This window comes from Ursus americanus, chromosome 33 (assembly GCF_024610735.1).
Source record: "Ursus americanus isolate L20-20 chromosome 33, mUrsAme1.1.p, whole genome shotgun sequence".
NCBI lineage: Eukaryota > Metazoa > Chordata > Mammalia > Carnivora > Ursidae > Ursus > Ursus americanus.
In genome coordinates, this window is record NC_142159.1 from 24,299,461 (window position 1) to 24,326,541 (window position 27,081).

At 53.7% G+C, this 27,081-nt stretch overlaps 1 protein-coding gene across 5 annotated transcripts; it reads left to right on the plus strand.

Moving 5' to 3' along the window:
- Positions 1-1,841: 1,841 nt before the first annotated feature.
- GPR157 (G protein-coupled receptor 157) lies at positions 1,842-26,585 on the plus strand. 5 transcript variants are annotated; one of them, XR_015722789.1, is made up of 6 exons: positions 1,845-2,395; positions 14,096-14,309; positions 17,324-17,518; positions 17,993-18,252; positions 23,256-24,466; positions 26,393-26,585. XR_015722789.1 is itself a non-coding variant. In XM_045803596.2 (5 exons), exons 1-4 carry the CDS (start codon positions 2,013-2,015, stop codon positions 18,203-18,205), a joined length of 1,005 nt encoding a protein of 334 aa, XP_045659552.1. In that variant the 5' UTR covers positions 1,845-2,012; the 3' UTR covers positions 18,206-18,252; positions 26,393-26,557. The 5 variants fall into 5 exon arrangements, 4 of the variants coding, with proteins under 4 accessions (XP_045659553.1, XP_045659552.1, XP_087714708.1 ...); XM_045803596.2 differs by lacking the exon at positions 23,256-24,466 and having other exon boundaries at positions 26,393-26,557; XM_087858582.1 differs by lacking the exon at positions 26,393-26,585 and having other exon boundaries at positions 23,256-25,090.
- The last annotated feature ends 496 nt before the right edge of the window (positions 26,586-27,081 follow it).

The window sequence follows — 27,081 nt, forward strand, 5'->3', positions numbered from 1 at the left end:
GCACAGCAACCAAAGGGGAAAAAATAGGTCCATTGGACACTGTCAAAATAAAAACTTTTGTACTTCAAAGGAAATCATCAAGAAAGTGAAAAGACAACACAGAGAAGGGGAGAACATTTTTGTAAGTCATATTTCTGATGAGAGTCGGGTATCCAGAAATACAAAGAACTCCTACCCCTCCATACAAAAAACAAACAAACAAACAAACAAACAAACAAACAAAAGAAGAGGCAGGGGAACGGAATAGACCAGCACTTCTCCAGCAAGGATGTTCGAAAGATCAACCAACACATGGAAAGATGTGGAACCACATCACGACTAACTAGAGAAATGCAAATCAAAGCCGCAATGAGAGACCACTTCACACTCTAGGATGGCTAGAATCAAAAAGACAGATGAGAAAAAGCGTTAGGAAAATGGAGAGAAATCGGCACCCTGCATTGCTGTAGGAATATAGAAAGTTGCAGCCAGTTTGAAAAACAGTCTGGCAGTTCCTCAAAAAGTTAAACACAGAGTTACCATATGACCAGCAATTCTATTCCTAGGTACATACCCAAAGAATTGAAAACATGTGTCCACACAAAAACTTGTACACAGAGGTTTATAACAGCATTATTCATAATAGCCAAAAAGTGGGCTATCAACATATAAAAATAACAAATGTGGTGTATCCAATGGAATATTGCCTGGCCATAAAAATAAATGAAGTATTGATACAAGCCGCAATGTGGATGAACCTTGAAACCATGGCAAGTGAAAGAAATCAGTCAAATGAGGACTTACTATCTGATTCCACGAATGCGAACGCTCGGAATAGGCAAACCCACAGGCACGGAACGAGGGCTAGGGACCGCCTGGGGCTGAGGGGAGGGAGTAAACGGAAGGTGACTACGAACAGTTCCTTTTCCAGGTGATGAAACCCTTGGGGAATTAGATAATGACGGTTGCACAGACTTGTAACAGTTGCACAGACTTGTGAATATTCTATAAACTATGGAATTGTACATTGAAAAGGTCCAATTTTATGGTATATGAATGATATCTCAATAAAAAAGATACAAAATTTTCAAAAAAGTAAAAACCAACAAATCGGGAATTAGTATTTCATTACAAAATAAAACCTAATAAGCTTGACTTTACCAAATCGCGCGCTCATTGTAAGGAAAAAAGAAAACACTCCCTTCCCAAAGCAACCATCACGACCCTGTGAACAGTGCGGGTACCGCTGGATAAGGAAGGACGATCGCACTCCAAGGTTGTTTTGTTACTAGTGTAAAGAATGCCTCCGTCTCCGTCCCTCACCCAACACACACACCGCACACCAGCTGGCTGAACGGAAGGTAACACTAGCCCTAAAAATGACAGTCCTTCCCTCTCCAGAACGGGACGTCCTAGCCGTTTGGCTAGAGCAGGGGTGGCCCTGGCGCGGCAGGCTGGGAGCAAGATGCCCGGGCGGCGCGCGGGGCCGCGGGTGGGGACTTGGGAGCCACAGGGTGGAGCCTAGAGGGCGCGGGGGCGTGGCTCAGGGTGGGGAGGCTCGGGGTCCAGGAGCCCCGTCACGGACCGCGCGCTAGGGCCAAGGGGTGGGCAGTGGGGGGCGCGCGGGCCGGCCCGGGACCCGAGGCGGTGGAGGGCGCGGGGCGGAGGGGGGCGGGGGCGGGGCACATGGGGCCGGGGCCGGTGCACATGGGGCCGGGGCCGAGGCGAAGGGTGCCGGGGTCAGGGGCGGAGCGCGGGGGGCGGGACGCGGAGGGCGCAGGGGCCGGGGGCGGTGGCCGAGGGCGGGGCGCGGAGCGTGCGGGGGTGGAGCGCGGAGGCTGGGGCGGGGCGCGGGGCGGGGCGTGGAAGGGGCGGGCCGCGAGGCCGCGGGCCGGAGGGACCGGGAGGGGCCGGGACGCTAGCGGTGGGCGCGTCTGTGCCCAGACGGCGGCGGCGGCGGCTGCCGCACGCGCGTCCCGGCCTCTGTCCCCGCGGCGCCGCGGCCCCGCCGCCTGCCCCCTGCCCGGCCAGCCATGTCGTCGCCCGCGCCGCCCACCGAGCTGGTGCCGTCGGAGCGCGCCGTGGTGCTGCTGTCGTGCGCGCTCTCCGCGCTCGGCTCCGGCCTGCTGGTGGCCACGCACGCCCTGTGGCCCGACCTGCGCAGCCGAGCACGGCGCCTGCTGCTCTTCCTGTCGCTGGCGGACCTGCTCTCGGCTGCCTCCTACTTCTACGGGGTGCTGCAGGACTTCGCGGGCACCTCGTGGGACTGCGTGCTGCAAGGCGCGCTCTCCACCTTTGCCAACACCAGCTCCTTCTTCTGGACCGTGGCCATCGCCCTCTACCTGTACCTCAGCATCGTCCGCGCGGCGCGCGAGCCTCAGACCGGCCGCCTGCTCTGGGCCTTCCACGTCGTCAGGTGCGTGGCAGCCGCGCCGCTTTCCCTCGAGTCCCTGACCCCCACCTGGGCCCTGCCTGCTACCCCCGTGGCCCTCGCGCCCTTCTGGTGCCCGCGTCTTGGTCGGACCCCTGGCCGGGGGTCCGGAGAGTCATCTCTGCTCATGTTCCGAGGCCGTCAGGGGCCAGCGGGAAGATGCGGGCGGAGGGGTGGACCTGCCCCCAGCATCAGTGCAGAGGGCATCCCTTTGTGCCTGCCCCAGCCCGAACCTCCCAGAAAGGGGGCCAGAGCTCGGCCCTCATAACTTGGAAGCATCTGGAGAGATGGCGAGGACACTTCATGCTTTTTGCCTCCTGTTTCCCTGTGTTATGGCCATCTCTGCTGCCCATGGGGAGAAGCTCCTCGTTCCCAGGCTGAGATGAGTTAGCTGCTGTGCCGGCTGGAGAGGGCAGCTGTTCCCAGTCCCACCCTGTGCCACAGTAGGTGTGACGCATTCAGCCCCTCCCAGGCTAGCTGCCCAAGGCCAAATGTGGTGTTTCAGCTGTGAAATTTACAGAGTACACAGTCTTCATAATTTTGTCTTTGCTCATCTCTAGACTCAGAAGATCTTGACTTTCTAGGGTTCGGCATCTCCGAGAATGAGGTCAGTGGCAGGGGCTGGTCTGGAAGAGGGCCCCCAGCTGCTTGGCGTCTATGACAGTAGAGTCAGCCGAGGACTTTGCCCGGCACTAGCATTAAAGAACCTCATTAGGTAACCTCACCTGTGGAAGGTTGACCCCTTCCTGGTGTAATTTCAAGATTCGAACATCTGATGGTGTCCTGCATTTCACTCGAGGCAGGAATCTTATAGGGCTTGTTTCCCCTTGTCCCTCTCCCAGATAAGAGCACCAAATACTGCCCTAATTATAGGACCTCTCTGTTAAATGCTTGAGTGCTCTCCATGGGACTGAGGACAGTCAGCACTTTGGGAGAGACAGACAGGTCACCTGGGTGTCACAACAGTGAGATCACAAGCCTGCAAGAGTCACTTGATCTCTGGGTCTCAGAACTGCTGGATGAAGGCCAGCTGGTCCCTGGGAAACTAAGTGGCCCGCTTCTCAGCTGTTCATGTCAAAAGTTTTGTAAGGAGCCAGAACATACCTCAGATGCTGCAGAGACCCACAGGGACTGCCTTTCCTCTCCTTGCAGCATTCCCCTCCCCCCCACCTCTGCCTATTTCAGAGACCCAGTCCTTGGCAGTCTGATTGGGCGTGGGCAGCGTGTACACCAGAGTTCACATGTACTTGGAAGGAGCCTAAGACTGGACCTTTCTCTGCTGAGAATCTCTCCTCTTTTTTTCCCCTCTTAAAAGAAGAATATTGAAAACAATATATTTTTTAGGTGATGGTACAGCTCGTATAGAAAAGATGCATTTCCTAATGAACCCGAGTTGGGAGTTTCTTCCATTCACTCCTAGGGGTGTTTTCTGTGATGCTGAGGAGAGGCCTCCTAAGAGAGCCCGTGGGTCCTCTGTGCTGGCCACGAAAAAGAAGGGAGTTGTTCATCTTGTCCGTTGAATGTGATCCATCAGCTTCTCAAAAGAAAATCACCAGGGCGCCTGGGTGGCTCAGTTGGTTAAGCCTCGGACTCTGATCTCAGCTCAGGTCTTGATCTCAGGGTTGTGAGTTTGAGCCCCGCATTGGGATCCACACTTGACATGGAGCCTGCTTTAATAAAACAAACAAACCAACCTGTATCCAAGCTACAAAGGGAGTCCGACAATTTGTTCTCTGGAGTTCCCTTTCAGAAGTTAGCTCTCAGCACCTTGCTGGTCTAAGAGAATTGGTAGAAAACCTGTCTGACAGGTTCATTTATTGACCTAGATCCTCCCAGGCTAATGACCTTGCTAAGGGCTCTCCCGAGGCTTGCTTTGGAGTATGAGTTTATAATTGTTAAAGGCCTGTTGGCATGAGAAATCTCGTCTTCAGACAGAGGCTAACACAGTCATCCACTTTTTAACCATTTCAGACTACTAAAGATCAGTCCTCATCCAACCTTCAGTTTGGAAGAGTATTTTAAAATGTGACAACGCAGAGGTTGAGAATGTCTATTTGAGTTTTTATGAAATGATTTTTTTAAAAGATTTTACTTTTAAATAATCTCTACACCCAACGTGGGGCTCAAACCCACAACTCTGAGATCAAGAGTCACATGCTGTCCTGACTGAGCCAGCCAGGCGCCCCTGAAATGATTTAAAAATATATATATATATATATATCCTGATAAATGGCCAAGGGAGACATTGAGACAAAAGAGTCAAAATGGTTCATAAATGTATGTGGGGAAAAGTTTCTCCCATTAATAGTCAAAACAATACAAATTATAACAGTGAGGCACCATTTTCTCATTACATTAGAAAAAAATTGTAAACCAGAATACCAATGTGATAAATGCTGGTAAAACTGGTATTTTATTTTCCTGCATTATTATTGGCAATGGAAAACTGGAATAATCTGCATAGAAAGTATTTGGTTCATACCCCTTGATCCACTAATCCTGTTTATTAGGGACCTAGTCGAAGGAGAGAATCCAACATACATTCAAAGCTGTAGGTACAAAGGAGTTTATGCAGGAATTTGGAAGCAACCGAACGTCCAAAATATAGGGGAACAGAAGATTACAAACTACAGCCAACCGGAAACATTAAATAGCCATCAAATAGTGGCTGTGAACTCTATAAAGCCGTGTTTTTAAAATAGTATGATACAACGTTAAATGAAAAAAAACCAGTCATCTCTAAAACTGAACCACGTAAAGCAGAACACCAGATAAAATCCTGCACCCACAGCACTTCCCAGAAAGCGCCTGCAGGACCCCCCAGGGCCCCCTTGTAATACCGGAGCAGATTCCCTTTACAGAAGGACTTTTTTCTTTGCCCAGTGGGGAAGGAGGGCAGCTTAGACTTTATCCTCAAGCAAACGGTATTTTATCACAAGTTGCGTCTGGCTCCTGAGGTCTTGCAAAGTGCTGGTCTGTTCCTTAGCTCGTTGGCCACCGGTAGCCCTGGGGCTGGACGGGATGGTCACCCTCCAGTCTCAGCTCACGAGACTTGCCCGAGCTCACGTAGCCATAATTGGGAGGCTCGGGGTTAGACCTCCAAGGGTTGGTCCTCCATTTACGATCCCATCTTGTCTCTTGGCCTGACGATAATTCTTAAGGGTGAGATATCATTACACAATTTATTTTTAACTTTCCAGATTTCCGCCGTTACAAACATGGTATCATGTTGGCTTTTGTCTTCTGCATTTATTTTTCTGGACCCATTGAAGAGTCTAGACTGATGGCCCCAGAACCCCCAAATCCTTTAGTGTGTATTTCCAAAAGAAAGGGACCGTCTCTTAGGTAACCACGTACACCTTCCAGAAGCAGGGCAAGGGTATCGCCCAGAACTCTGCTGTTATCTGAGGGCGGACTTTACAGGGATGTTGTCGGTCTCCTGTCAGTGTCCCCCATAGCAAAGGGATACCCTCGGCTTGTGTTTGGCTTAGTTGTCCGGTCTTTCTGTTGTCCTGTGATCCGTAATGGTTCTTCTTTCTCGGTGTTTCAGGACACTGGCTTTTTCGAAAGGCACAGGTCTGTGGTTTTGCCAAAGGTCCCTCTGCTGGGCTCTCCGGTGCTTCCCCGTGAGTGGTTTCAGGTTCTGTCCTGGGGGTGGAATCCCGCAGAAGAATCTTCCCCTTGCTCCCTCCCCGGGGACTTGGACTCCTCCCGCCTCTGGTGATAGGAATTCTGATCGCCTGGTGAAGGTGTTGCCTGCCAGTTTTGCAGGGCGGTTACTGTCCTCCCCTTGGGTAACTAATAAATACCTCATGGGGATAAGGATCGACTCCTTAGACTTTACCCGCAAGTTTAGCACACATCGAATCTGACAGTATTCTGAGAGTGACTTTCCTGGTTTTTTCGTTGCCTTTGTAAGGTCGTGTGAGAATACTCAGCCCTGGGCTGAGGGAAAGCCCTGGCTTGAGAAGTCCCTCCCGCTCCACTGTCCGTGAGACGTTGAGGCAGCCTGATACAGACACCCCCTGTTTCACATCACGTGCATGTGCGTCTGGGAACATTGACAATGTTCACTGGAGAAGGTGCCCAGGGGCTCAGGCCCAGAGCTGCTGTGGGTGCCGTCCGTTTTTCTCTGGTCGCATAAACCAGGTTGGTCAGAAACCATCCCCGTCCCCCTGCTGAAGGTGAGCTGTCAGCTCCTGTCCCCCCGCAGGGCGCTGGGCTCCTTCCAGCAGGGTCCGTGAGCCGTCTCTGCGCCTGTATGCTCAGGCGTCCCCGTGCCGGGTGTCATGGGGTGTCCTGTGAGCAGGGGAGGAAGGCTGGGCTGGGGCGAACCTCATTGCCCCAAGTCAGAAGGAAGGGTCCTGGCCAAGCTAGACATGTGAGGCAGTCGTAGGTTTCTCGGGGCACAAGGTGAGAGCGGGTGTGGGCATGACGGCGGGCCCGTGGGCCCACCCACGCTCTGGAGGTTGCTTGGGGCTCTGGAGGAAGAGTCTGTGGTTCCCAAGTTCGCCATCAAGACCCCTGCTGTGGGGAGTGGGAAGTTCTAACGTAGACAAAAGGGGAAACGGGGCCAGGAAGGGGAAGGTGCTCTAAGCTCTTTGATGGGAAACTACCTTACTGTGGGGCCCGGTGACAAGGCCCCAAGCAGGTGTGTCCGAAGGAAGGAGGCACGTAGCAGCTGCAGGAACAGCACCCCATGTGGTCAGTGCTCCCCAAAATAACAAGGGTTGAACTGGCTTTGCTTTTTCTCCCTGAGAAGTTTTCAGAGGGCACTGCCGTCTTGTGAGGCCTGCACAGTGTTTTGTGTTCACGGGAAGCTGGCTGCAGCCCCAGAGGCTGTGAGAGAGCAGAGGCTGCCCTTGACCTTCCGACCAGGGCAAAGTCAGCCTCTGCCCATCCTTGCCCGGCGTCCTGTCAGCGGGGACCTGAGCCGTGTCTCTGAGCGGGGCAGGTGGCTTCACGATGCCCACCAGCACCAGGCTGCTGGGGTGGTGTGCTTAACAGATCCTTTGCACACCCCACTTCCTTCTGCGGCCAGTGCCACGGAGTGACCTCGTGGTGGCCTGGCCAGTGGCTGGCCGGCTCCCTGAACTTCTCCCACGACCCACCCCTCCGCCTCACACTGAACAATAGGTGCCCTTTGTTCCGGGGAGAAACCTCCAGGCAGCCACGGGCCTTGTGATTCCGTGCACCAGGCCTGGCTCACTGCAGCCGCGCTTCCCTCTGGGCCCAGCTCTGTCTTGCTCCCAAGAACTCTCTAAATTGGTGCATTGTTGCCCGATAGTTTTGTTATCAAAGCAATTTTTTTTTTTGAGTCGACATTCAAGGCTTTCTGTAGGCCACACAGCACAGAGACCAGGCCATGCTATTTGGGGGAGAAGACTCTTTGTGTTTCTTTCCAAGCAGGTGCCCACCCCCTTGTGGAAGGATCTGTAGGAAGAGTGAGATTTGGGGTGAGGGGAAAGTGCGAGACTCTAACGGTGGGGGCAAGTGAGTGAGCAGACCTTGCAGGCCAACCCCCTTGTGCAGCGGGAGGAAGGGTATTCCCATCTGTGTGTGAAGTGGAACTGTCTCTGTCATCGCAGGTGTCCCCCACCGTGACTCTGGGGGGAGATGTTCCAGAGTCCATGTAACAGAACATCCCCATTTGGGCAGAGCTGGGAACTCCAAGGGAGACCCTGAGCATCACCGTCCAGAGAATTCAGGGATCGGGGCTGGCTTCCTCACCGCCTGGCTCATCCTGCGGTACTTCCGGGTCTGCGCCTCTGGGAGATTCAAAAACAGAAGGGTGCTGGGGCGCCTGGCCGGTTCAGTCAGTAGAGCGTGCGACCCTCAATCTCGGGGTCATGAGTTCAAGCCCCATGTTGGGCATGGAGCCTCCTTTAAAAAAAATAAGTAACTAAAAATAAAAGCAAAAGGATGACAAGTTCCAGAGAAGAGCTCAGCTCATGAGAGATCTGAGTGCCTTTTTGTCAGTTTACCCCTCCCTTAAGCTTCCTGAGGGACCCCACCAGCTCTGTCAGCCCGGCTGTGGTGGGATCCCCGGGAACCAGGCACATGTGTCTCTCCCGTAGTTCGTAGAAGCCTCTCTCTTCGTCTGCTGGGGCTGTCCTAACAATGTACCACAACCGAATGGCTTAAACAAGAGAAATCCATTTTCTCACAGTCCCGGAGGCTGAAGTCGGAGATCAAGGTTGGCAGGGCTGGTTTCCTCTGAGGCCTGGCTCCTTGGCTTGTAGGTGGCTGTCCACACCCTGTGTCTTCACTCGGTCTTCCCTCTGTGTGCGTCTGTGTCCTCGTCTCTTCATACAAGAAGGGAAGTCATGCTGGATTAGTGCACACCTTCCAGACCATTCTAACAGAATCATCTCCTTAAAGACCCGCATCTCCACCTACAGTCAGATCCTGAGGTGCTAGGGGTTAGGGTTTAACATATGGATTTGTGGGGGGGTGGGCGGTACACCACTCAGCTCTTAACAGCCGCCGCGGGAGGACGAAGCCAGCTTGGAGTTTGGCCTCGGTTTCCGGGTGAACCCAAGGGAGGGGGCGTGGGCACCTCTCAGAGAAGCTCTTGGTGCCCCTCCAAGTGGGGGATTGTGCTGAGTGTGGCCTTCAGTCTCTGTCCATCCAGGTGACCCCACCCTGCTTCTGCTCAGCCTGAGTCGCAGGGTTGGAGAGAAGGGGACCAAACACCTTTCATAGCATGCCCTGCATGTGGTCCCGTGGCTTCCCTCAGGGAAGCTGCCAGTGCAGCCCTCGGTTTGGTATTACGTAGGACACCCTTTCCCCCAGCCGTCTAACCCCATCTCCCCTAGCCCGACCTCATCAAGAGTCTCCAAACATTTGAGGATAGCTCAAGGCCCAGCATCTCCTAATGCGCCTGGCTCTGATGACAGCTTAACAATCTTATTAGAATATGGGTCACAAATGTCCACACGGAGGCAGGACAGCTCCCTGGCAGGTCTGATCTGCCCACATCCAGGCATCAGGGCGATCCTTCCAACCACATGAGTGTCTAGGTCGTAATCAACTAAAGTCCTTGGTCTTTTTCATATGCTGTTATTCAGTGATATTTTCCTGGTTCAGATTTTGTTAATTTTTTGGTTGCTGGCTTCTGTTTGGGGAGGGGGGAAAACTATTACATGGTACGTGATGAATTGGAAGTATATGTTTCTGGAAAGCAGGGATCATGCCACGCATGTCTTTGTGGAGTGCCTTCTAGATTCACGACGCCTGCAGCTCAGGCTGGCCACCTGGCCTGAGAATGGCTTGGCTTATCTGAGGTTATCAAAAACACTGACTTTCTCCTCACTCTGCAGGTCGAGAACCTGGGGCATCTTCAGCAAATTACTTTTTTTTCATCCTCTGTCCAGTGGCGTCCTGGAGCCAGCTGGGGAGACCCAATTATTAAATTTGAGGGCATTTTGTGAGCTGATTATTAAATAGAATCATTAATAAAAACTAAATTATATAAACTTACAATAAATTGTATTAAAAAGAGTAACAAAGGGGCGCCTGGCTGGCTCAGTCGTTAAGCGCCTGCCTTCAGCTCAGGTCATGATCTCAGGGTCCTGGGATCGAGCCCCACATGGGGCTCCCTGCTCAGCGGGAAGCCTGCTTCTCCCTCTCCCACTCCCCCTGCTTGTACTCTCTTACTGGCTCTGTCTCTGTCAAATAAATAAAAATCTTAAAAAATATATAATAAAAATACTAAAAACTACATCTTTTTTTAAAAGATTTTATTTATTTGAGAGAGAGAGAGCATGAGAGCACGAGCAGGGGGGAAGGGCAGAGGGAGAGGAACAAGCAGACTTCCCGCTGAGCGTGGAACGGGATGCAGGGCTTGATCCCAGGACCCCGAGATCATGACCTGAGCTGAAGTCAGATGCTGAAGAGACTGAGCCACCCAGGTGCCCCCCTAAAAACTACATCTGAATTATTTTACTATTGTCTGTGCACTTGGGGTTATTTACAACTATTGTACCTGCGGGATGGAAATACTGTCAGAAATACTGCACGTCAGTCCCCAACCACATGTGTTGATGGCTTGAAATGACTGATAGTGGGAATATTTTCCCCGTGGAAAATGGCTGACACTACAGATCAGGGCTAGCTCTGTTGTTTTGTTGATTGTGTAGACCTGAGGTCAGCAAACTTTCCCTGTAAAGGACCAGATTGTAGGGTTTTTTTAGCTTTACAGGCCATCTGATCTCAATCGCAACTGTTCGACTTTTGGCCTTGTAGCCCGAAAGCAGCTCAACAATATGTAAAGGAGTGAGTGTCAACAAGGCCGTGTTGCAATAAAACTTTATTTAAAAAAGCAGACCTCCAGCCAGATTTGACCTGAGGGAGGGCCATAGTTTGCGGGACCCTTTATCTAGGCTTAAGGTGATGGAGGAAATGTCAATAGGAAAGATTATGTTTAAAAGTGGTCCACGTGTGAACTTCTACCCACACTGGGGCAGACGGGAAGCGGGGAACTTAAGGGGGTGAGAAGAAGCAGTATCATGGAGCAGGAAAAAAAAAAAGAAAGAAAGACTCTTCCAAGGTTAGGAAATAAATATTTGCTCCCACAAGGAAGTCGCTTCCTGGTCACCATTTATTTGTCTTGTCCCTAGGTCTTGCTTTTTTCACGTTCTTACGTGTGAAGGGAAATGAACACACAACCAACGTCACGTCCCGAAACTACTTTCATTTGCCCCCTGCAGGCATAGCGTGTTCCGGCACATTCTGTGAGGCTCAGTGGGCTATATGGAATTCGCCACAAGGATCGTAGTGTGTTGTGTTATTACTTGCAGATTGGCTGCCTCGCGTCTTTCCCATCAGTTAAATTAACAATAAATGTATGTGTGCAAGCATACCCACGTACACACGCGCACGCATACAAGTACTTTTGTGTGCAGAGCCAGCTGTTAGACGTTACCGACAGAGCGCGGCCGTACCCATAAATCACCAGTCTGGTGGAGCCTGCTTTGCTGGGTCGTTAGACCCTCCCTCCCTCCCACTCCATTCCCACCCCTCCCCGATACTACTTCTTCTTACGACCTCCCATTTAAATACCTCCCCGAGCAGCTTCTGGCCATCTGGGCTTAGATTCAAACAGTGACTCTGATTGATCAGCCCACATTCTTAACCCTTGAAAGCCCTCTGCCGGGTGGGTCTCCTCTCTGGCTATTTCCCAACATAGACTTAGCTCCAGGCGGACCCCAGTCAGGCGGAGGAAATACATCACTTTATAGCTTTCTGACAAGGAGCCTAAAGTCACCGGATGGGGTCTGTCTCCGTGGGGGTGGCAGGTCTCCTGCGAGGGCCATCAGGATGCTCAGGAAGGAGTCACCTGCCTGTGCGTGGGCTCCTTCCTCCCGCACGCCTGCCCTGTGCGCCCCCTTCCGGCCCCGAGGGCACCCTGCGCTCCTGCCCAGCCTCCTGCAGGGTGATGCACCCTACACACCAGGCGTTTTCCGGTCACAGGGTTCCCCGGAGGAGCCCTGTAGACCATGAAGTGGTGAGCAACAGCACAGCTAACTTCAGGATTGCCGTTCTAGTGCTCGGGAAGCCTTTTACTTCCTTTTCAATGACAATGATGTCGTTGCAGTGAACAGTTAAGAAGTAAATTGGGGAAGGCTGTCTCCCTCACTTGCCTCAAACTTCATTCACTCATTCATTCATCCAGCAGGTTCTTGTTTTGCCCCTACCAGGCTTCAGGCGCTGTTCTAGACGCTGGAAAGCCCAAGGCACCTGCCCGCCCAGAGCTCATAGCTGTGACATGTTGTCTCCAGATGCCAGGACGGCATGAGTTTGTAAAAGATAGCCCTATATTATGACAAAACAGATTGACCCTGGTCTGTATCAGTTTCACAAATAAGTAATAGATAGAACAAGCATGTAAAATGGACAGACTCCTGGGGGTAACTTGGTCCCTTTCTCGTAACCCCCTAACTTCTGTGGGGTTTTTGTCCCTTCTGTGCCTTTGTGACCTCAGGGAGGACGTGCTGCTTCCCCCCTTCCCTCCCCTCCCCTCCCCTGCCCTCCCCTCCCCGCTGTGGGGAGAGCAGATGCTGAGGGTGCAGGTGGCTCTGCCCTCATGCTTCTGTCTGGGCCCCCAGAGGCCAGTGTGGGAAGAGGGGGTGGGTCGAACAGGCACCTCTGTTCTGAAAGTGCCCAACGCAGAGTCCTTCCCAGGCCCGGGGTGTTGGCTTTCTTCGTCCCTCACAGCCCCGAAGCATTTGGAGAACCTAACAGAACACAGCACTCCTCATTTTGGCAAGACTAACATGCAGCTGTGGTCTCATCATTGTTCTGGAACTTTCTTTCAAAAAGCTGCTCCTGGCTGGCTCAGTCGGAAGGGCGTGCAACTCTTGATCTTGGGGTTGTGAGTTTGAGCCCCGTGTTCGGTGTAGAGATTCCTTAAGTAAAGAAATAAAAATAAACTGAAAAAAAAGGAGCCACTGTTGCTTACACAGAGCTCTCAACATGTAACTGATTTCTGAGCTGAGTGTTTTACTGATGACAGGGTCCCGTTTACACACTGCTCGTCCTCCAGCAACCGACCTGGGCCACAGGCCCGTACGCGCTCTCCCAGGGGCAGAGACCGCATGGGCCTCACTCTTTCCTGGCACCTGCCCTACAGGCCGGAATCCTGGGGCATCAGACACGACTTATGACACGACTTACTTATAAGTAAGCTGACACGCTTACCCAGTCCTGTGCGCCAGACATAACGCCACTTGGTTTATTCCCATGATGACCTACTCTGTTCTAGGCACCGTTCCCGTCCCCACTTTGTGGGGAAAAACACTGGCGTGTTGAGGCCGAGTGGGGGCAGGGCCAACTTGGACCCTCTGCTTGCCTGGAAGCCCAAGCTCCGAACCCCCCACGGTGCCACCACAAAGCCTCCACGTGTCCCCCTGGCCCGTGTAAAATGCTTTGCACGCAGACTGGTGCGGGGACACTGGGAAGCACCTTGGGGCTGTGTTGCCATCAGGGGGAGCTCTCAAAAAGTCAGCTTGGCACTGCCCTAAGAGGGGGCCCCCACCCCAGGCTTGATGCTTTAGGGGCCCCCCTTTGTCCTTTGCTGGGAATACCCCCTTCCCATAGAGCAAGGAGGCCTCAGGAAGGCGGAGATGTGTCTACCCAAGCCCTTCATCCCCCTTCTAGGTCCTGCCGCAGGTGCACAAGACCCCAGAATTCCCTGCTCCAGCAACCCCGAGCTGCCAGTGTGTGCACCCCTAGACCCAGGCGGCCAAGGGCACTGTGTGGGCAAGGCATGGGCACGTGAGCTGGTGTCTGCGTGCTGGCGTGCAGGCCGCTCTGGGGGCAGGAAGGAGCTGCCGCCCCCCCATGCTGCAGCGTTCTCGCGCCCATCTCCAAGGAGCCCAGCAATTCTGAATTAGAACCCGGCCTCTGAGGGGCTGGGGGTGCATCGGACCAGGCAGGAGGCCAGGACATCTCTGTGTCCTCTTCCCCAGGCTCTGCAACAGTAGGGTCAGCCTGGCAGGGCTGGGGCAGAGCGGGGCTGGGTTGGGGTGTTAAGGACTCCTGCCCCATTTCTCCAGGGATATTCTGTGGTCCAGGGTTTGGGAGCTCCGTTCTGTCCACGGAGCGACCCGTGGCTTTGCCCCTTCTGGCTTTGCTGGGAGCGGGGCCTGACCTTGGCTGTCTCGTCTGCCCGTTGTTCCTCAGCTGGGGGGTGCCGCTGGTCATCACCGTGGCAGCTGTCGCTCTAAAGAAGATCGGCTATGACGCCTCGGACGTGTCAGTCGGCTGGTGCTGGATCGATCTGGAGGCGGAGGACCGCGTCCTGTGGATGCTGCTGACCGGGAAGCTCTGGGAGATGCTGGCCTACGTCTCGCTGCCCGTGCTCTACTTCCTCATCCGGAAGCACATAAACAGGGCGGTAGGTACCTGCGCCGCCCCCTCCCCAGACCCCAGACCACAGCTCCGTGTGGCCCCTGTGCCCCTGCAGCCGGGCGCTGGGCTCAGCCACTCAGGGACCACTCACGGACCGTCGGGTTTGCGAATGATGCGGCCCTGGCGGGAGTGGGTCCTGTTACTCCTCCATTGTGGACAAGGAAATAGGGGCTGGCAGAGGCTAAGGGGCTCCCCAGACTCACCCAGCCCCTGAGGCCCAGCCACTGTGTGTGGAGTGTGGGAGTGGAGTGCCCAGCCTGTGTTCTGGGCATAGGCCTCTACTGCCCCCTCCTGGCAGGCCTCCGGGTTTGCTCCTCCTCGAGGGGAGTGCAGCATCCCGGAAGCAGCGTCCAAGTAATGGAACTGCGATGCCCCTGGGAGACAGGGCGTGGGATTTTGTAGTCGGCGACACGGATGTGTCACTGCGTTACCTGTGGTCATCGAACGTGTGTCATACATGTAGACTCTTCAGGGTCTCGGGAGCTCAGAGAGCAAGAGCTGGGCTGGCTGGAAATTCAGGCAAGAAAGGTTTTCCTCTGATGATGGGGCCAAATCGTTCCCTTGTCCTTAACAGCTGGCTCTGCAGGCCGAGGCTCCGCACAGGCTCTGCGTGGCTGGCCAGTCGTGGTGGGGGGTGCTGCCCGGGGACGGGGCGGGAGCACCGAGGGGGGTGTCCGTCGGAGCCCAGGCCCAGGGGTGCTGCAGCTGTTCTGTTCAGAGCCTTTCTCTTTGCCCCGTTTCTCAGGGGCTGAAACTACAGGGGCACGTGTCCCCCTCTTTGGTCTTTTGGGGCGTACTGTGACATGGTAGCTGTTTCCGAATTTGTAGGGTCCTCGCCACGTGTCTGTGCTCCCGCCTGTGGCTTCTGAATCTAGACTTCGGGTTCTCTGTTCACTCAGAAGTTCCACTGCCTCCCCACCTGCCTGCCGCCCTCTTCCGCTACCGCGGGGCTTACTGATTGGTCTGAAATCCATCTTCTTTCGGGTCTCCTGACTGGGCTGGGGGCACCCTTCTTGACTCCTTTTTTACCCTGGGAAGGTTCTGGACTCCTTGATGAAGCTCCCGGGCTGCCCCTTTGCAGCTGCCCTTCTGTGTGCTTCTCTTCCTCCTTGCCCTCCGTGGGGAACCTGGGGCCTCGCCTGGGAGGCCAACCCAGCGGGTCCTCTCTAACAACTCTGCAGGCGTTTTCCAGAAAACGGGAAGACTAGTGGGGAGGGAGGTGTAGGGGTTGTTCCCCACCTCTAGCTAGGAAGGAGAGCTGTAAATAAGTCAGCCGGGGGCACCTGGGCGGCTCAGTCGGTTAAGTGTTGGACTCTTGTTTTCGGCTCAGGTCATGATCTCAGGGGTGGGGGTGGGGTTATGGGATCGAGCCCCAAGTCAGGCTCAGTGCTGAGCAGAGTCTACTTCAGATTCTCTCCCCCTTCCCCTCTGCTCCTCCCCCTCCTCCCCGCCCCTGCTCATGCACCCTCTCACTCTAAAATAAATAAAAATAAAATCTTAAAGAAAAAATAAGTGAGCTGGAGCGAACTTTGCAAAGAAGAGCAGCTGCCCTGCCTCCCCCACCCCCACCCCATCCCCGCAGGCTGCTCTAGGCCCCAAGGGAGGAAGGGAGGAGCAGGTGCTCTGAGCAGGTGAAGGGCAACGGCCTGGGTGCTCAACCAGGGTGTGTGGCTTCTCCCCTCACTTGGGCTTTCAGTGTCCTGGACACAGGACCGGGCTCAAAGACATCTTTGTTACGAGTAGTTGCACCTGTTTTTTTTTTTTTTTTTTTAAGATTTTATTTATTTTTTTGAGAGAGAGAGACAGAGATAGCAAGAGCAGGGAGGAGAGAGAGAAGCAGGCTCCTGATGCAGGACTCGATCCCGGGACCCCAGGATCATGCCCTGAACCAAAGGGCAAATGCTTAATCGGCTGAGCCCCCCAGGCGCCCCTGCATCTATTTTTACAAATTCGGTTGTGATCTGGAAATGGAGTTTCCCCCTTCCTCTCACTGAAGGGTGTTCCCAGGAGCAGGGAAGCCCAAAGCCGGGGCCTGCTCACCTTTTCTTTCTGTCCCAGCTTTGGATGGAGCCCCTCCTTCACAGGTCTTTGCCCTGGGGGAGCTTGCATTCTGGAGAGGGAGGGCAGGATGATAATGAGTAACAGGCCTGATAAGTAAGGATGAATGACATCTAGGAGGGAGGATGGTAAGAGCTACAAAAAAAAAAAAAAAAAAACAGGCAAAAGTAGCAAGCTGAATCTGGGGATAGGACTACCTGGGCAATCCTGTGCACTTGTAAAGGGGTTGTCAGGATAGGCCTCCTCCAGGGGGCGACATTGAGCAAAGTCATGAAGAGAGTGAGAGTGAGCCTCCAGGACAGATGGGAAACAACCCTCCAGACGGAGGGAACAGCTTGTGCAAAGGCCCTGAGGTAGGGTGTGCCTGGGGGAATATGTTTGGGGAGTTAAGGAGGCCTGTGTGGCTGGAGTAAGTCTGGCGACGGCAGTAAGCATGAGGTCAGAGCTACGCTGGAGTCCGACACCCGTGAGTGGAACCCATGCTGAACCTGACAGGTTTTCAAGGAACGGCGCTGCTTGCCGGCCAAGAATAAGTCTGCAGCGGGGAGGAGTTTGGGTGGTGAGGGCGAGGGAGGGAGACAGGTAAGACAGAGTTGCAGCTGCCCAGAGGAGCGGTGACGGCGCTTGGACCAGGCTGGTGGCAGTGGCAGTGGGCGGAGCATCCGGCTTCTGGATCTCCTTTGGAGGTGGAGCCCGCAGGACTTGCCCATGGAGGGGACATGGGAGGGTTTCTGGCCCGGGCCCCTGGAAGGATGCCGGTTCCTTAGCCGAGGTGGGGAAGTGCGTGCCAGGCGTGGGGGTCGGGATCCGGCGTGACCTTCCTGACACGAGAGATGTCAGCCGTGTGGTGGACACCCGCGTGGAGAGGCGCGGCTCGCAGCGGGCTGAGGGTGGCAGGGCAGCCCGCCTTGCTCACACCTGGTCTCCGTGCCCCCTGCACAGCACGAGGCGCTCTCGGAGTACCGGCCCATCCTCTCCGAGGCGCACCGGCTTCAGCGCCACGCCTCCGTGGCCGACAAGAAGCTTATCCTCATCCCTCTCATCTTCATCTGCCTCCGGGTCTGGAGCACCGTGCGATTCGTCCTGACCCTCTGTGGCTCCCCGGCCGTGCGGTCGCCAGTGCTGGTCGTTCTGCACGTAAGTAGGCCTGCCCTCCCTGCCCTCCTGGTCAGATGCCTTCCCCCCCACCCCCCGGAAGAGTGGGTGCATCCCAGCGCCCCCGCCACCCCGGGGCTGGCAGGGAACGCAGGGATCCCAGTTCCCTGCCTGAGCCGGGGAGCCTTGGTGACAGAAGGGGGAAGGGCAGCGAGGCTGTAGAGCAGCCCAGGGACATTAAGGGGCTCTCCGGTGGCCTGGGAGTGGCCCCAGGAGAGCTGACTGAGCCTGTCCTTCCCAGCCCAGAAGGCCTGCAGACAGGGGGTTGCAGACCAGCCTCAGTGGGGGAGGACAGGGTTCTGCAGTCCACAGCACTTCCCAGTCTTCCTGTGTGTGTGTGTGTGTGTGTGTGTGTGTGTGTGTGTGTGGTGTGTGTGTGTGTGTGTGTGCGCGCACGCGTGCATGTAAGACCCCCTCCGGCCCTGGCACTCACGCCTCTCCTTTTCTCCCTAACAGGGTATTGGGAACACATTTCAGGGCGGTGCTAATTGCATCATGTTCGTCCTCTGCACCCAGGCCGTCCGAACTCGGCTCTTCTCCGTCTGCTGCTGCTGCTGCTCCCAGCCCTCTGCTGAGAGCCCGGCTGGCCCTCCCAGGCCTCCTGCACCCTCCAAGACAGGAGAATCTCAGGGATCCAGACGCGCCCCAGTTGAACGTCCAAGCACCTGAGCTTTCCCTTCCTAGTTCTGTGCACAGGCGCTGCCTACCTGGGGACAGTGAGTTTCTGCTGCAGGGAGTGGGGGTGGGCGTCGCTGGCACTTTAAGCCTTCCGCTTTTGAAGCTCTTGACCCCCGGGGGGGCGGGGGAGCAGCCACAAACTCAGCTTCTTCTACCTCTAGACCCTCAGGTGGCACACCCCCACTCACACCTGTGCCCTGCTGCCCTCGGGGGCACTTGGCTGCGTGAGGGTCAGCAGTGAGATCGGTACGTGATCACTGTCAGGTTGCCTTCTGGTCCACGGGTCATCGGCCTCGTGACCACACAGCACTGTTTACAATTCGCGGACCCACACCTGTGGGAAAAGCACAAAGAGATATGTATACCATGCACCCGTCCTAAATAAGGTGTCAGGGGTTACCAGATATGCGTCCCCCACTTAGATGTCATGAAGCTGATTTTTTGGTTTGTCAGGGCATTGAGATTTCCTGGAGAGCCCAGCTTTTCTTGGATAGCTTTGCTGGTCAGCAAAAGAGCCGACTCCCTTTAACCAGGTTGAAGGTTCCCGTGAGGTTTCCGGGCAGCTGGTCTCCTCGGGACCTCCCAGATTCTCTCTACGGGTTGCCGACCCTCAATGCAGACTGTGCTTGAATTGCAAGCCCAGCCAGAAGCCAGACTCCTTCCTGCCTCCGCCCGCGCAAAAGCCGGAGTGGGGACGAGCAGAGGCGTTGCAGGGAATCCCAGTACATGCCACGCCGCCTCTCCGATCTGTTCTCCTGAAGACTGGACCAGGGAGAGCTGGTGGGGGACCCGGCTGCTTCACTTCCCGGCTCAGTGTTTTATAGGAAAGGTGACCAGAGAGTTGGTAAATGATCCAAATACAGATTCCTCCCTGAAGGTGAGGCTCTAGGGAGTTGGTTGGGGAAGTGACACATGCATCATGGGGTGATTATTTACATGGAAAGGAACAGGATTGAAAATAAGCATCTGTATCTCTATGGTCCTGGCTCTTCCACCAACATTTTCCTGTTGGTTCAGAAAACAGTTTCTCTGTTCGGTCGCAGAAGCCGCAGGCTAAGGTGGCAGGTGGCTTGGGGAGGAAGAGTACAACTTAGCCCATCGGCGTCCCTCCCTCGGGTTCGGGCAGAACTCTGCAAAACTGAAATGATCTTCTGAACCTGTAAGACGGTTCTGGATGAAAACCAAAGCCTCACCACACTGTTGATTCCCGTTTTACTCTCAAAAGCAAAATCTGTCACAGGAAGAGAATCTGAAAGAGAGAGCCATCGATAGAACCAGATCTAAAATGCTCGTTTTCGGTTTCTTTTTTTTTTTTTTTAAGTTTTCTTTATGAAAATCAGCAAGTGGTGATCGTCCCCTTAGGACTCGCCGTAAGCTCTGGGCTGCCCTACGAAAGCTCCTTGTCTGTAGGGCGATCTCCTTACAGAAATGGCCAATATAAGGGGAATCCAGGGATCCCCTAGAGACGGTACAGCAGATCATGGGCACATAGTTGGTAAAGACCTTCACATTAGCTTCTAGAAGGGAGCAGACTTTCAGGAAGTTGCTTGCTGCAAGAAAGACAATGGTTCAGAGCTGAGTTAGCCCGTGGGCCACAGAGGACTGAGGTGAGGCTGAAGCCTGCTCGGAAGGGGGCCCCAGAGTCCTGGGCTCAGACTGCAGTGCTGGCTGCCTGCCCGTCGGTGTGGCTTCCACAGGACTGGCGAGCCCCGGGCGTCCCCAGGCAGGCCGCGGTCAGGAAGGGCCGGCAGAGGGAGTAGGGGCTCAGGAGACTCTCTGGGCGCCTGGGGCTCCCCTCAAGTTCTCATTCCACTGGTTTGATGCCTCTGCTATGCCGTCTGCTTTGATAAAAGCCACCCAAAAGTTTCCTGTGGGTATTTCTGTTTCTGCTTCCTCTGCTCCCCGCCCCCACTCTGCAGAGGGCAGACGTGTTACTGTGATTGGCCGAGACCATGTGGGCAGGGGAGGGGTGTGTCCCAGGGTCTAGGCCTGAGGCCGGTGTGGCAGCGGCTGAATCTCTGTGGGGGTCAGACCTGGAAGGTGGTGGGGACGAAGTCGCATCTTAGAACGGTGGGGACGAAGTCGCATCTTAGGAGCCCAGGAGGGGCTCCTGCTTCTGATCAGAGCCAGAGAAGCTGCTCTCTCTTGCACTTGGCTTGGGCCCCCAGCGGATTTCTTTCTCTTCCATCAGCCTTTCTCGTGTTCCTCCAGCTGCGTCCTCTGTAACAGACACGTGTGACTCAGCCAGGACAGGTGCTAAGCCTCATCCCGGTGTCCTCAGCCCAGAGCCCTCTCCTCTCAGGCACTTTCTGAACCTTGGTCTTGGAGTCAGGCTTACCAGGCACTTTCTGCCTCTCTGTGCTTCTGAGTTCTTTATGTTTGTTTGTTTTGTCTTTTTTTTTTTTTTTTTATTTGACAGAGATAGAGACAGCCAGCGAGAGAGGGAACACAAGCAGGGGGAGTGGGAGAGGAAGAAGCAGGCTCATAGCAGAGGAGCCTGATGTGGGGCTCGATCCCATAACGCTGAGATCACGCCCTGAGCCGAAGGCAGACGCTTAACCGCTGTGCCACCCAGGCGCCCCTGTTTTGTCTTTTAATAAAGAGTATTATTTGGCCTGGGGTTAAGGGTGCACACAGAGTTCTTCTTATATACACGACAAGAAGAAACATTGTACAAGAAACGTTTTTACAAACTTCCTGCTGTGGGATAGCCACAGTCTGAAGTCTTCTGGGCGCGTGCAAAACTGTATCGAAACCCTGACCGTCTTGGGTCGAAGCCAAAGTCTTGCTATTTTAAATTAAATAAAATAATTATTTTTCTTTCGCGTGTTTGGTAAACTGATCGCCCGTGATGGGGTTGGGGGGGTGGGCACAGACTGGCCTGTGCTGTGGGATGGCTCCAGAGCCTTCTATACGGTTGGGACCTGGAAACATCTGGGCCCTTCTCTGTAGGCAAATATCAGGGAGGGGGCACCCCACTGGCACGGCCAGCTTCTCCTGAGTTTACCTGATAGGGTCTCAGGGATATGAGGGGCAGTGGAATGGGTACTTGAGAATGCAGATTCCTGGGCCTTGTCCCGTATGAGGATCAGCAGGTCCAGGTTCCAAGGACCCACGGCTTGAAGCTGAGCTGCCATTAACCAGAAACTCCAGCACCAAGCCCCTGACCCTGTCACCTTTCCTGCATTCTGTCACCCCACACCATGACCCACAGCGATGGCAGCTACAGGCTGCCCCGTGGCTGGGACTGCTGGGACACTAGGGCTCTTCTCTGAAGGGAACAGCCATCCAAAAATGGCCACTGGAGCTGGCTGCCTCGTACAGCCCAGGCGGCCCTGCCTTCAGGGAATGGGCTTTCTTTAACTGCTACATCTTCTGGAACTTTCTTCCCCAAAGTGCTGCTTGTTTCTTTGTTCTCCTTTCTGGGTTGTGTGAAGTTAAAGATACATTAACTGTGAAGAGAATGAGAAGATAAGCCACAGACTGACCAAATATTTTCAGAAGACACAGCAGTGTATCTCCATGAGATGACAGGTGTTCCCCAAACCTCTTGTGATCGTTTCACAGCACCGTAAACCAAACCACCATGCTGTGTGCCTTCAGCATATTGGGATGTATTTATTTCTCAATAACACTGGAAAAAAGAAGATACATCTGATAAGGAACCGTTATCCAAAATATGCAAGGAACTCTTCACACTCAACAATAAGAAAACAAGTAAGAAACGGGCCAAAGACTTGGACAGACACCTGGCCAAAGGAGATGGACCTGTGGCAGAGGAGCAGGTGAAAAGACGCTTGGCGCCACGTGTCATCAGGGTGATGCAAAGTGCAACAGCGAGATCCCACCGCACACCTACCCAAGTCCTGACACCTGCAGATGTCGGGAGGGTGTGCAGCCCCAGGAACTCTCACTCGTCGCTGGTGGACTGCATCGTGGTAATGCCGGTGTGGAAGGCACTTATAAAACGGAACATACTCCTGCCATATGGTCCAACAATGACACTCGACATTTACCTTAAGTTGAACACTTACATCTCCACAAAGACCTTCCCACGGATGTTGATAGTGGCTGTATTCGTAATGGCCACTACTTGGAAGCACCCAAGATATCCTTCCGTAGGTGAGCTGATAAAGTGTGGTCCCTCCAGACAGTGGATTATTCAGAACTAAAAAGCCATGAAAAGACATGGATGATGTGCATTTCTGTGAAAAGCCAATCTGAAAAGTCTCTGTATACTGTATGATCCAACTATCGGACATTCTGGAAAAGGCAAAACCGTGGAGACGGTGAAAAGATCAGGGGCTGGGGGAGAGGGAGGGATGAATAGGCAGAACACAGGGGAATTTTAGGGCACTGAAACCACTCCGTATGACACTGCCATGATGGCTACTTGCTAATACACCTTTGTCCAGGGGCGCCTGGGTGGCTCAGTCAGTGAAGTGTCTGCCTTTGGCTCAGGTCATGATCCCAGGGTCCTGTGATCAAGCCTTGCGTCGGGCTCCCTGCTCAGTGGGGAGTCTGCTTCTCTCTCTGCCCCTACACCCCCACCCCCCGGTTGTGCTCTCCCTCTCTCTCTCTCAAACAAATAAAAATCTTTATTTAAAAAATATACATCTATCCAAACTCACACAATGTCCAACACCAAGAGGGGACCCTAATGTGCTCCTACAGACTCTGGGTGATGGTGTACCAAAGCAGGTTCACCCAAGGTCGCAGACAGCACTCGGTGGAGAGTGTTGGTAATGAAGGCCATGTGTGCGTGGAGGGCGGGGTAGACGGGAAACCTCGGTACTTTCCCCTCACTTGCGCTGTGAACAAATCATTCTAAAAACCAGTCCTAATAAGATTAACTAATTGAAAATACATTGACTAGCCCCTAGAAATGGCTTGTATCCTTTTTATATTAATCTTACTATTAAGACGCAACAAGCCTGAAAGAGCAGTGCCTTGCCCTGCCTCTTCGAGGAGACCACTGTGATGGGGTGTTTTGTGGGTTTTGGGTTTTTTAGCTACTCTCTCCTTTGCATTTTCCTCCAAGTCTCTGAACTAGATGTGCCATGCTTACCTGTGAGAGAATGGAAGACGCCTGTCTCCCGCCCACGCTGAGGAAACTTCCCGGGACCCTGCACTCCCCAGGAGGTGCCATGTACCTCTCCCTGTCTGTCCTGTCTCCCCTCTGTCATCCTTTGTCACCTCTTCCCTGACGTTCCCGCCCAACCCCTCGTCCTGCTCAGGGAGGTCCTGCGTACCCCGCAAAGCACAGTCCGGCCGGACAATTCCAGACTGAACCGCAGCGTGCTCTGGGACCTGTCCCTGTCTCCCGCCCCCCTCCTCACCCTGCAAACAGCAGGCTGGTCCCTGCTTGCGATGTGCGGGTTTCTTCTCAAGGCCAACAAGCAAGTCCCCGACACCAGCGGGGAGTCTGACAATTCAATTCTGAATTGTCTCCCCGGAGACAGCATCAGCTCCTGCCGGTGAAGGGCTCCATCCCTCAGGACTGCCCCCCGCCATCCCCCTCAGATGCCAATCTCAAGTCACCTGTGCTTCTGACCAACCGGCCATGATGAGAGGTTCCAACGACCCCATCCCTGGGTTTGATGAATTTGCTAGAGCGGTTCACAGAACTCAGAGAAACATTTTACTTACTTGATTACTGGTGGATTATAAAATCCACCAGGCTGCAACTCAGGAACAGCCAGACGGAGGAGGTGCATGGGGCAAGGCGTGGGGGAAGGGTACCGCTCTCCCCGAACCTCTGCGTGTTCACCGGCTCGGAAGCCCTTCAGACCCTGTCCTCTGCGTTTTTGCGGAGGCTTCATTACAGGCACATGATTGCCCATGTCTCGGTTACCTAGGGGCTTTTCCAAAAGTCACCACGTGGACGTAAAGGTGCCTTTACCACTCTCAACACTTAGGAAATTCCAAGGACTTCAGGATCTATATGCCAGGACTTGAACTAAGACCAGATATCTATTCCTTATTAAATTACGATTATCACAGAGCTGTCCCATGCTGTTGGCTCTCCCTGGAAAGCCCTTTTTTCCCCGTTCTTGCCTGGCCTTTCACTTCTGCCGGTAACCAGCTGACACCCTGAAGGGCACCTCCCTCTGGTCCACGGCCTTCTAAGTAGGCCTCTGGGATGCCACAGTGTCTGCAGAGACAACTCTTCCAGCCTGTTCCCCCAGAGCCTGCCCGGTTCCTGGCACACAGCAAGCCTCTATCTGGGCCAGCCCAGCATGCACCCGGCAGGTGAGGAAATTGGGGGAAGAGGTGAACTGCTTTCTGAATGAAGCACGTGGGTCCAAACAAACCAACAAACAAAAAACCTCCGAATCACTTATTGAAGCAGACTCCAGAATCCAGGCTCCAGGAAGCAAGGGTGCCTACTGTTAAGAGGTCAGGACATTCTTACCAGCTATAGGTAGAGTTTCCTGAGGTCTTACTGATGTGGTTTCAAATGGGATCTCTGAGGCAATGGCCAAGAATGAATTCTTGAGATGTTTTTGGGGCAGAAAGGGTGGTTTTATTAAGGCACTGAAACAGGACCCCGGGGGCAGAAAGAGCTGCCCCAGAGTTGTGAGGCAAGGCTAATTATAGACTTTGGCATGGAGGGAGAAGTAAAGACAAAGGAAGTTTCCAGAAGGATTTTCATATGTTAAAGGAGACTTGTAGGATCCTGGAGGTCGGGTTAATGTTAAGATGAAGTTGCCTTTTGTCTCTACTGAAGTATTACCGTGGACTTGGCTGAGCTCCTTGAGGAAGGTCACTGCCTGTCCCAAGTGCTTGTCAATGGGCTGTGAGTCTAAGTCTTAAGAAGATTGAATTTGATATACATTTCTTTTGCCTCTGTTCGCCACATCTTTCCCCCCTAAATTTTTTTTTAAAGATTTTATTTATTTGACACAGAGATAGAGACAGCCAGCGAGAGAGGGAACACAGGCAGGGGAAGTGGGAGAGGAGGAAGCAGGCTCCCAGCGGAGGAGCCTGATGCAGGGCTCGATCCCAGAACTCCGGGATCACACCCTGAGCCGAAGGCAGACAGACGCTTAACGACTGAGCCACCCAGGCGCCCCCTACCCCCTGAGTAATTTTGACCCTTAAGTCTTTAAGGTTGCTGAGAGAGGAAGGTCTTCTCTTCTGTAACTTCTTCCTACTGAAGAGGGGCATAGAGACGCCCCTCCCTATGGGTCTACGTTGGTCAGTTGGGGCTGGTACACAGAGGAGTTACGAAAGGCAGAGGCGGGTGAATCCAAGGGACACCACAGGTATGGATTTTCCCCAATAGAAAGGATCATCTGTCAGCTCGAAGTTCTGGCAGTGAAGGAGTCTGGGCACCGGCTGGAGAGACAGGGGAGAACACAGCAAAACCTGATCAGAATAACAGAAAGCAAAAGGAGCCCAAATAAGAGTCCTTTGATAGTTGACAAAAATCATCTTCCAGTTCAGACGTCTAAGCGACCATTAAAGGACAGAGAGGGCTCGTGTAAGCCACCAAGGTGAGCATTCACGTCAGTTGGGAGCCCGGAACTATGTTTGTGGTAATGTGGAACGTATACACAGCATATTGTTTTTGTGATAAGACACGTCGCACTTTGTGCAGCACTGAAAACATCTAACGCCGTTCTATTTTGTAAAACTGCCTTATGCATTGGTGTTACTTCAGTATTTAACAGGGACATGCTATCTTGAGTGTCACCTAGGGCTTCGGCTGTGTACTTATTCAGAGTTTCCATGTGCCAAACAACATCCTCCAGTCCTAAAGAGGGAATAAAGATGGATGCTGGTCACACCAATGAAACACAGAACGTGTCCACCATTGTTTTAAATTTGGAAGGTTGGCTGGATTGGTAATGGTTTTCATACTGCGTCCGTGCATCCAGGCAAACCCAGAGGACAGTGGCCTATCCAGCCTGGGGGAAGCCATGGCCACAAGTGAGAGGTGGGTCTGGTTAAAGGTGGCTATTGGAAGCATGGCTGAAGCCTCTGTTACCATTGGGTCCCATCAGGAGCCAGCCACCTAATTCTGGGCCTTTTTGCACTGCGGTCAGGATATCAAGGGCCATTCGGTTTCGGAAGGCCATCTTTTGAATTGGTGGGTGACTACGAGTTGGGTCTGGTTAAAGGTGGCTGCTGTAAACATGGCTAAAGTCTCTGTTTGTGATTTTACGTTCATAGAGGTGGCTCCTAGGACAAGTACGGCTAAGGGATAAAACCATCAAGAAGCCCTCTTGGAGGTCTACCCTTGACAATATCCAGACACAGGCAAGTGGGAGATTTGTCTGGGCATATGGGCGTCCCCGAGTGCGTCATCCAATCCAGTCATGAGGAAAGTGGACACGTTTTATTTTGCCTTCGTTCTCCACCTCATTACTATGTTCGGGGCTAAATGAGGGAGCGCTTCTCGGTGGGGGGGCAGGGGGGGCAGATGACTATATTGCAGAATTTCTTTTCCTTTGGCGTCCGCGGTTCTTGGTCACGCCACTTCGAAGAATGAAGAGGCAGACCAGATGAAGGGTGGTGGGCAGCGAAACAAAGTTTATTGAACGATAGTACAAAGCTCCCAAGGAGGGAGGGACCCAAGAGGGTTGCTGATTTGGCATTTAAATCGAGGGTTTTTTATGGGCTTTTTGGTTTGGGCTGTTTTAATCTGATTAAGCCTCCCTGCACCTGTCACCCAAACAGGTGTTTGTCCACGTGGTCGTCTACCCCTCAGGTAGGAAAGGGGGAGGGCTCCCTCGGGGTGGTTCGTAGCCTCGGGGAACAAGAGGGCCAAGAGGGCGGCAGCCACCACTGCCCTAAGGTCAAGCTCCGTTTAGATATCCCACTGGGGGTTGAGCTGGCCCCCAGGCCCGGGGTTGGGACAC

Excerpts from the sequence above, each read along its gene's own strand:
- GPR157 (XM_045803596.2), top strand. The coding sequence starts at position 2,013 with ATGTCGTCGCCCGCGCCGCCCACCGAGCTGGTGCCGTCGGAGCGCGCC. Across the intron at positions 2,396-14,095 it reads TGGGCCTTCCACGTCGTCAG|CTGGGGGGTGCCGCTGGTCA; the intron begins GTGCGTGGCAGC and ends GTTGTTCCTCAG. Across the intron at positions 14,310-17,323 it reads GGAAGCACATAAACAGGGCG|CACGAGGCGCTCTCGGAGTA; the intron begins GTAGGTACCTGC and ends CCCCCTGCACAG.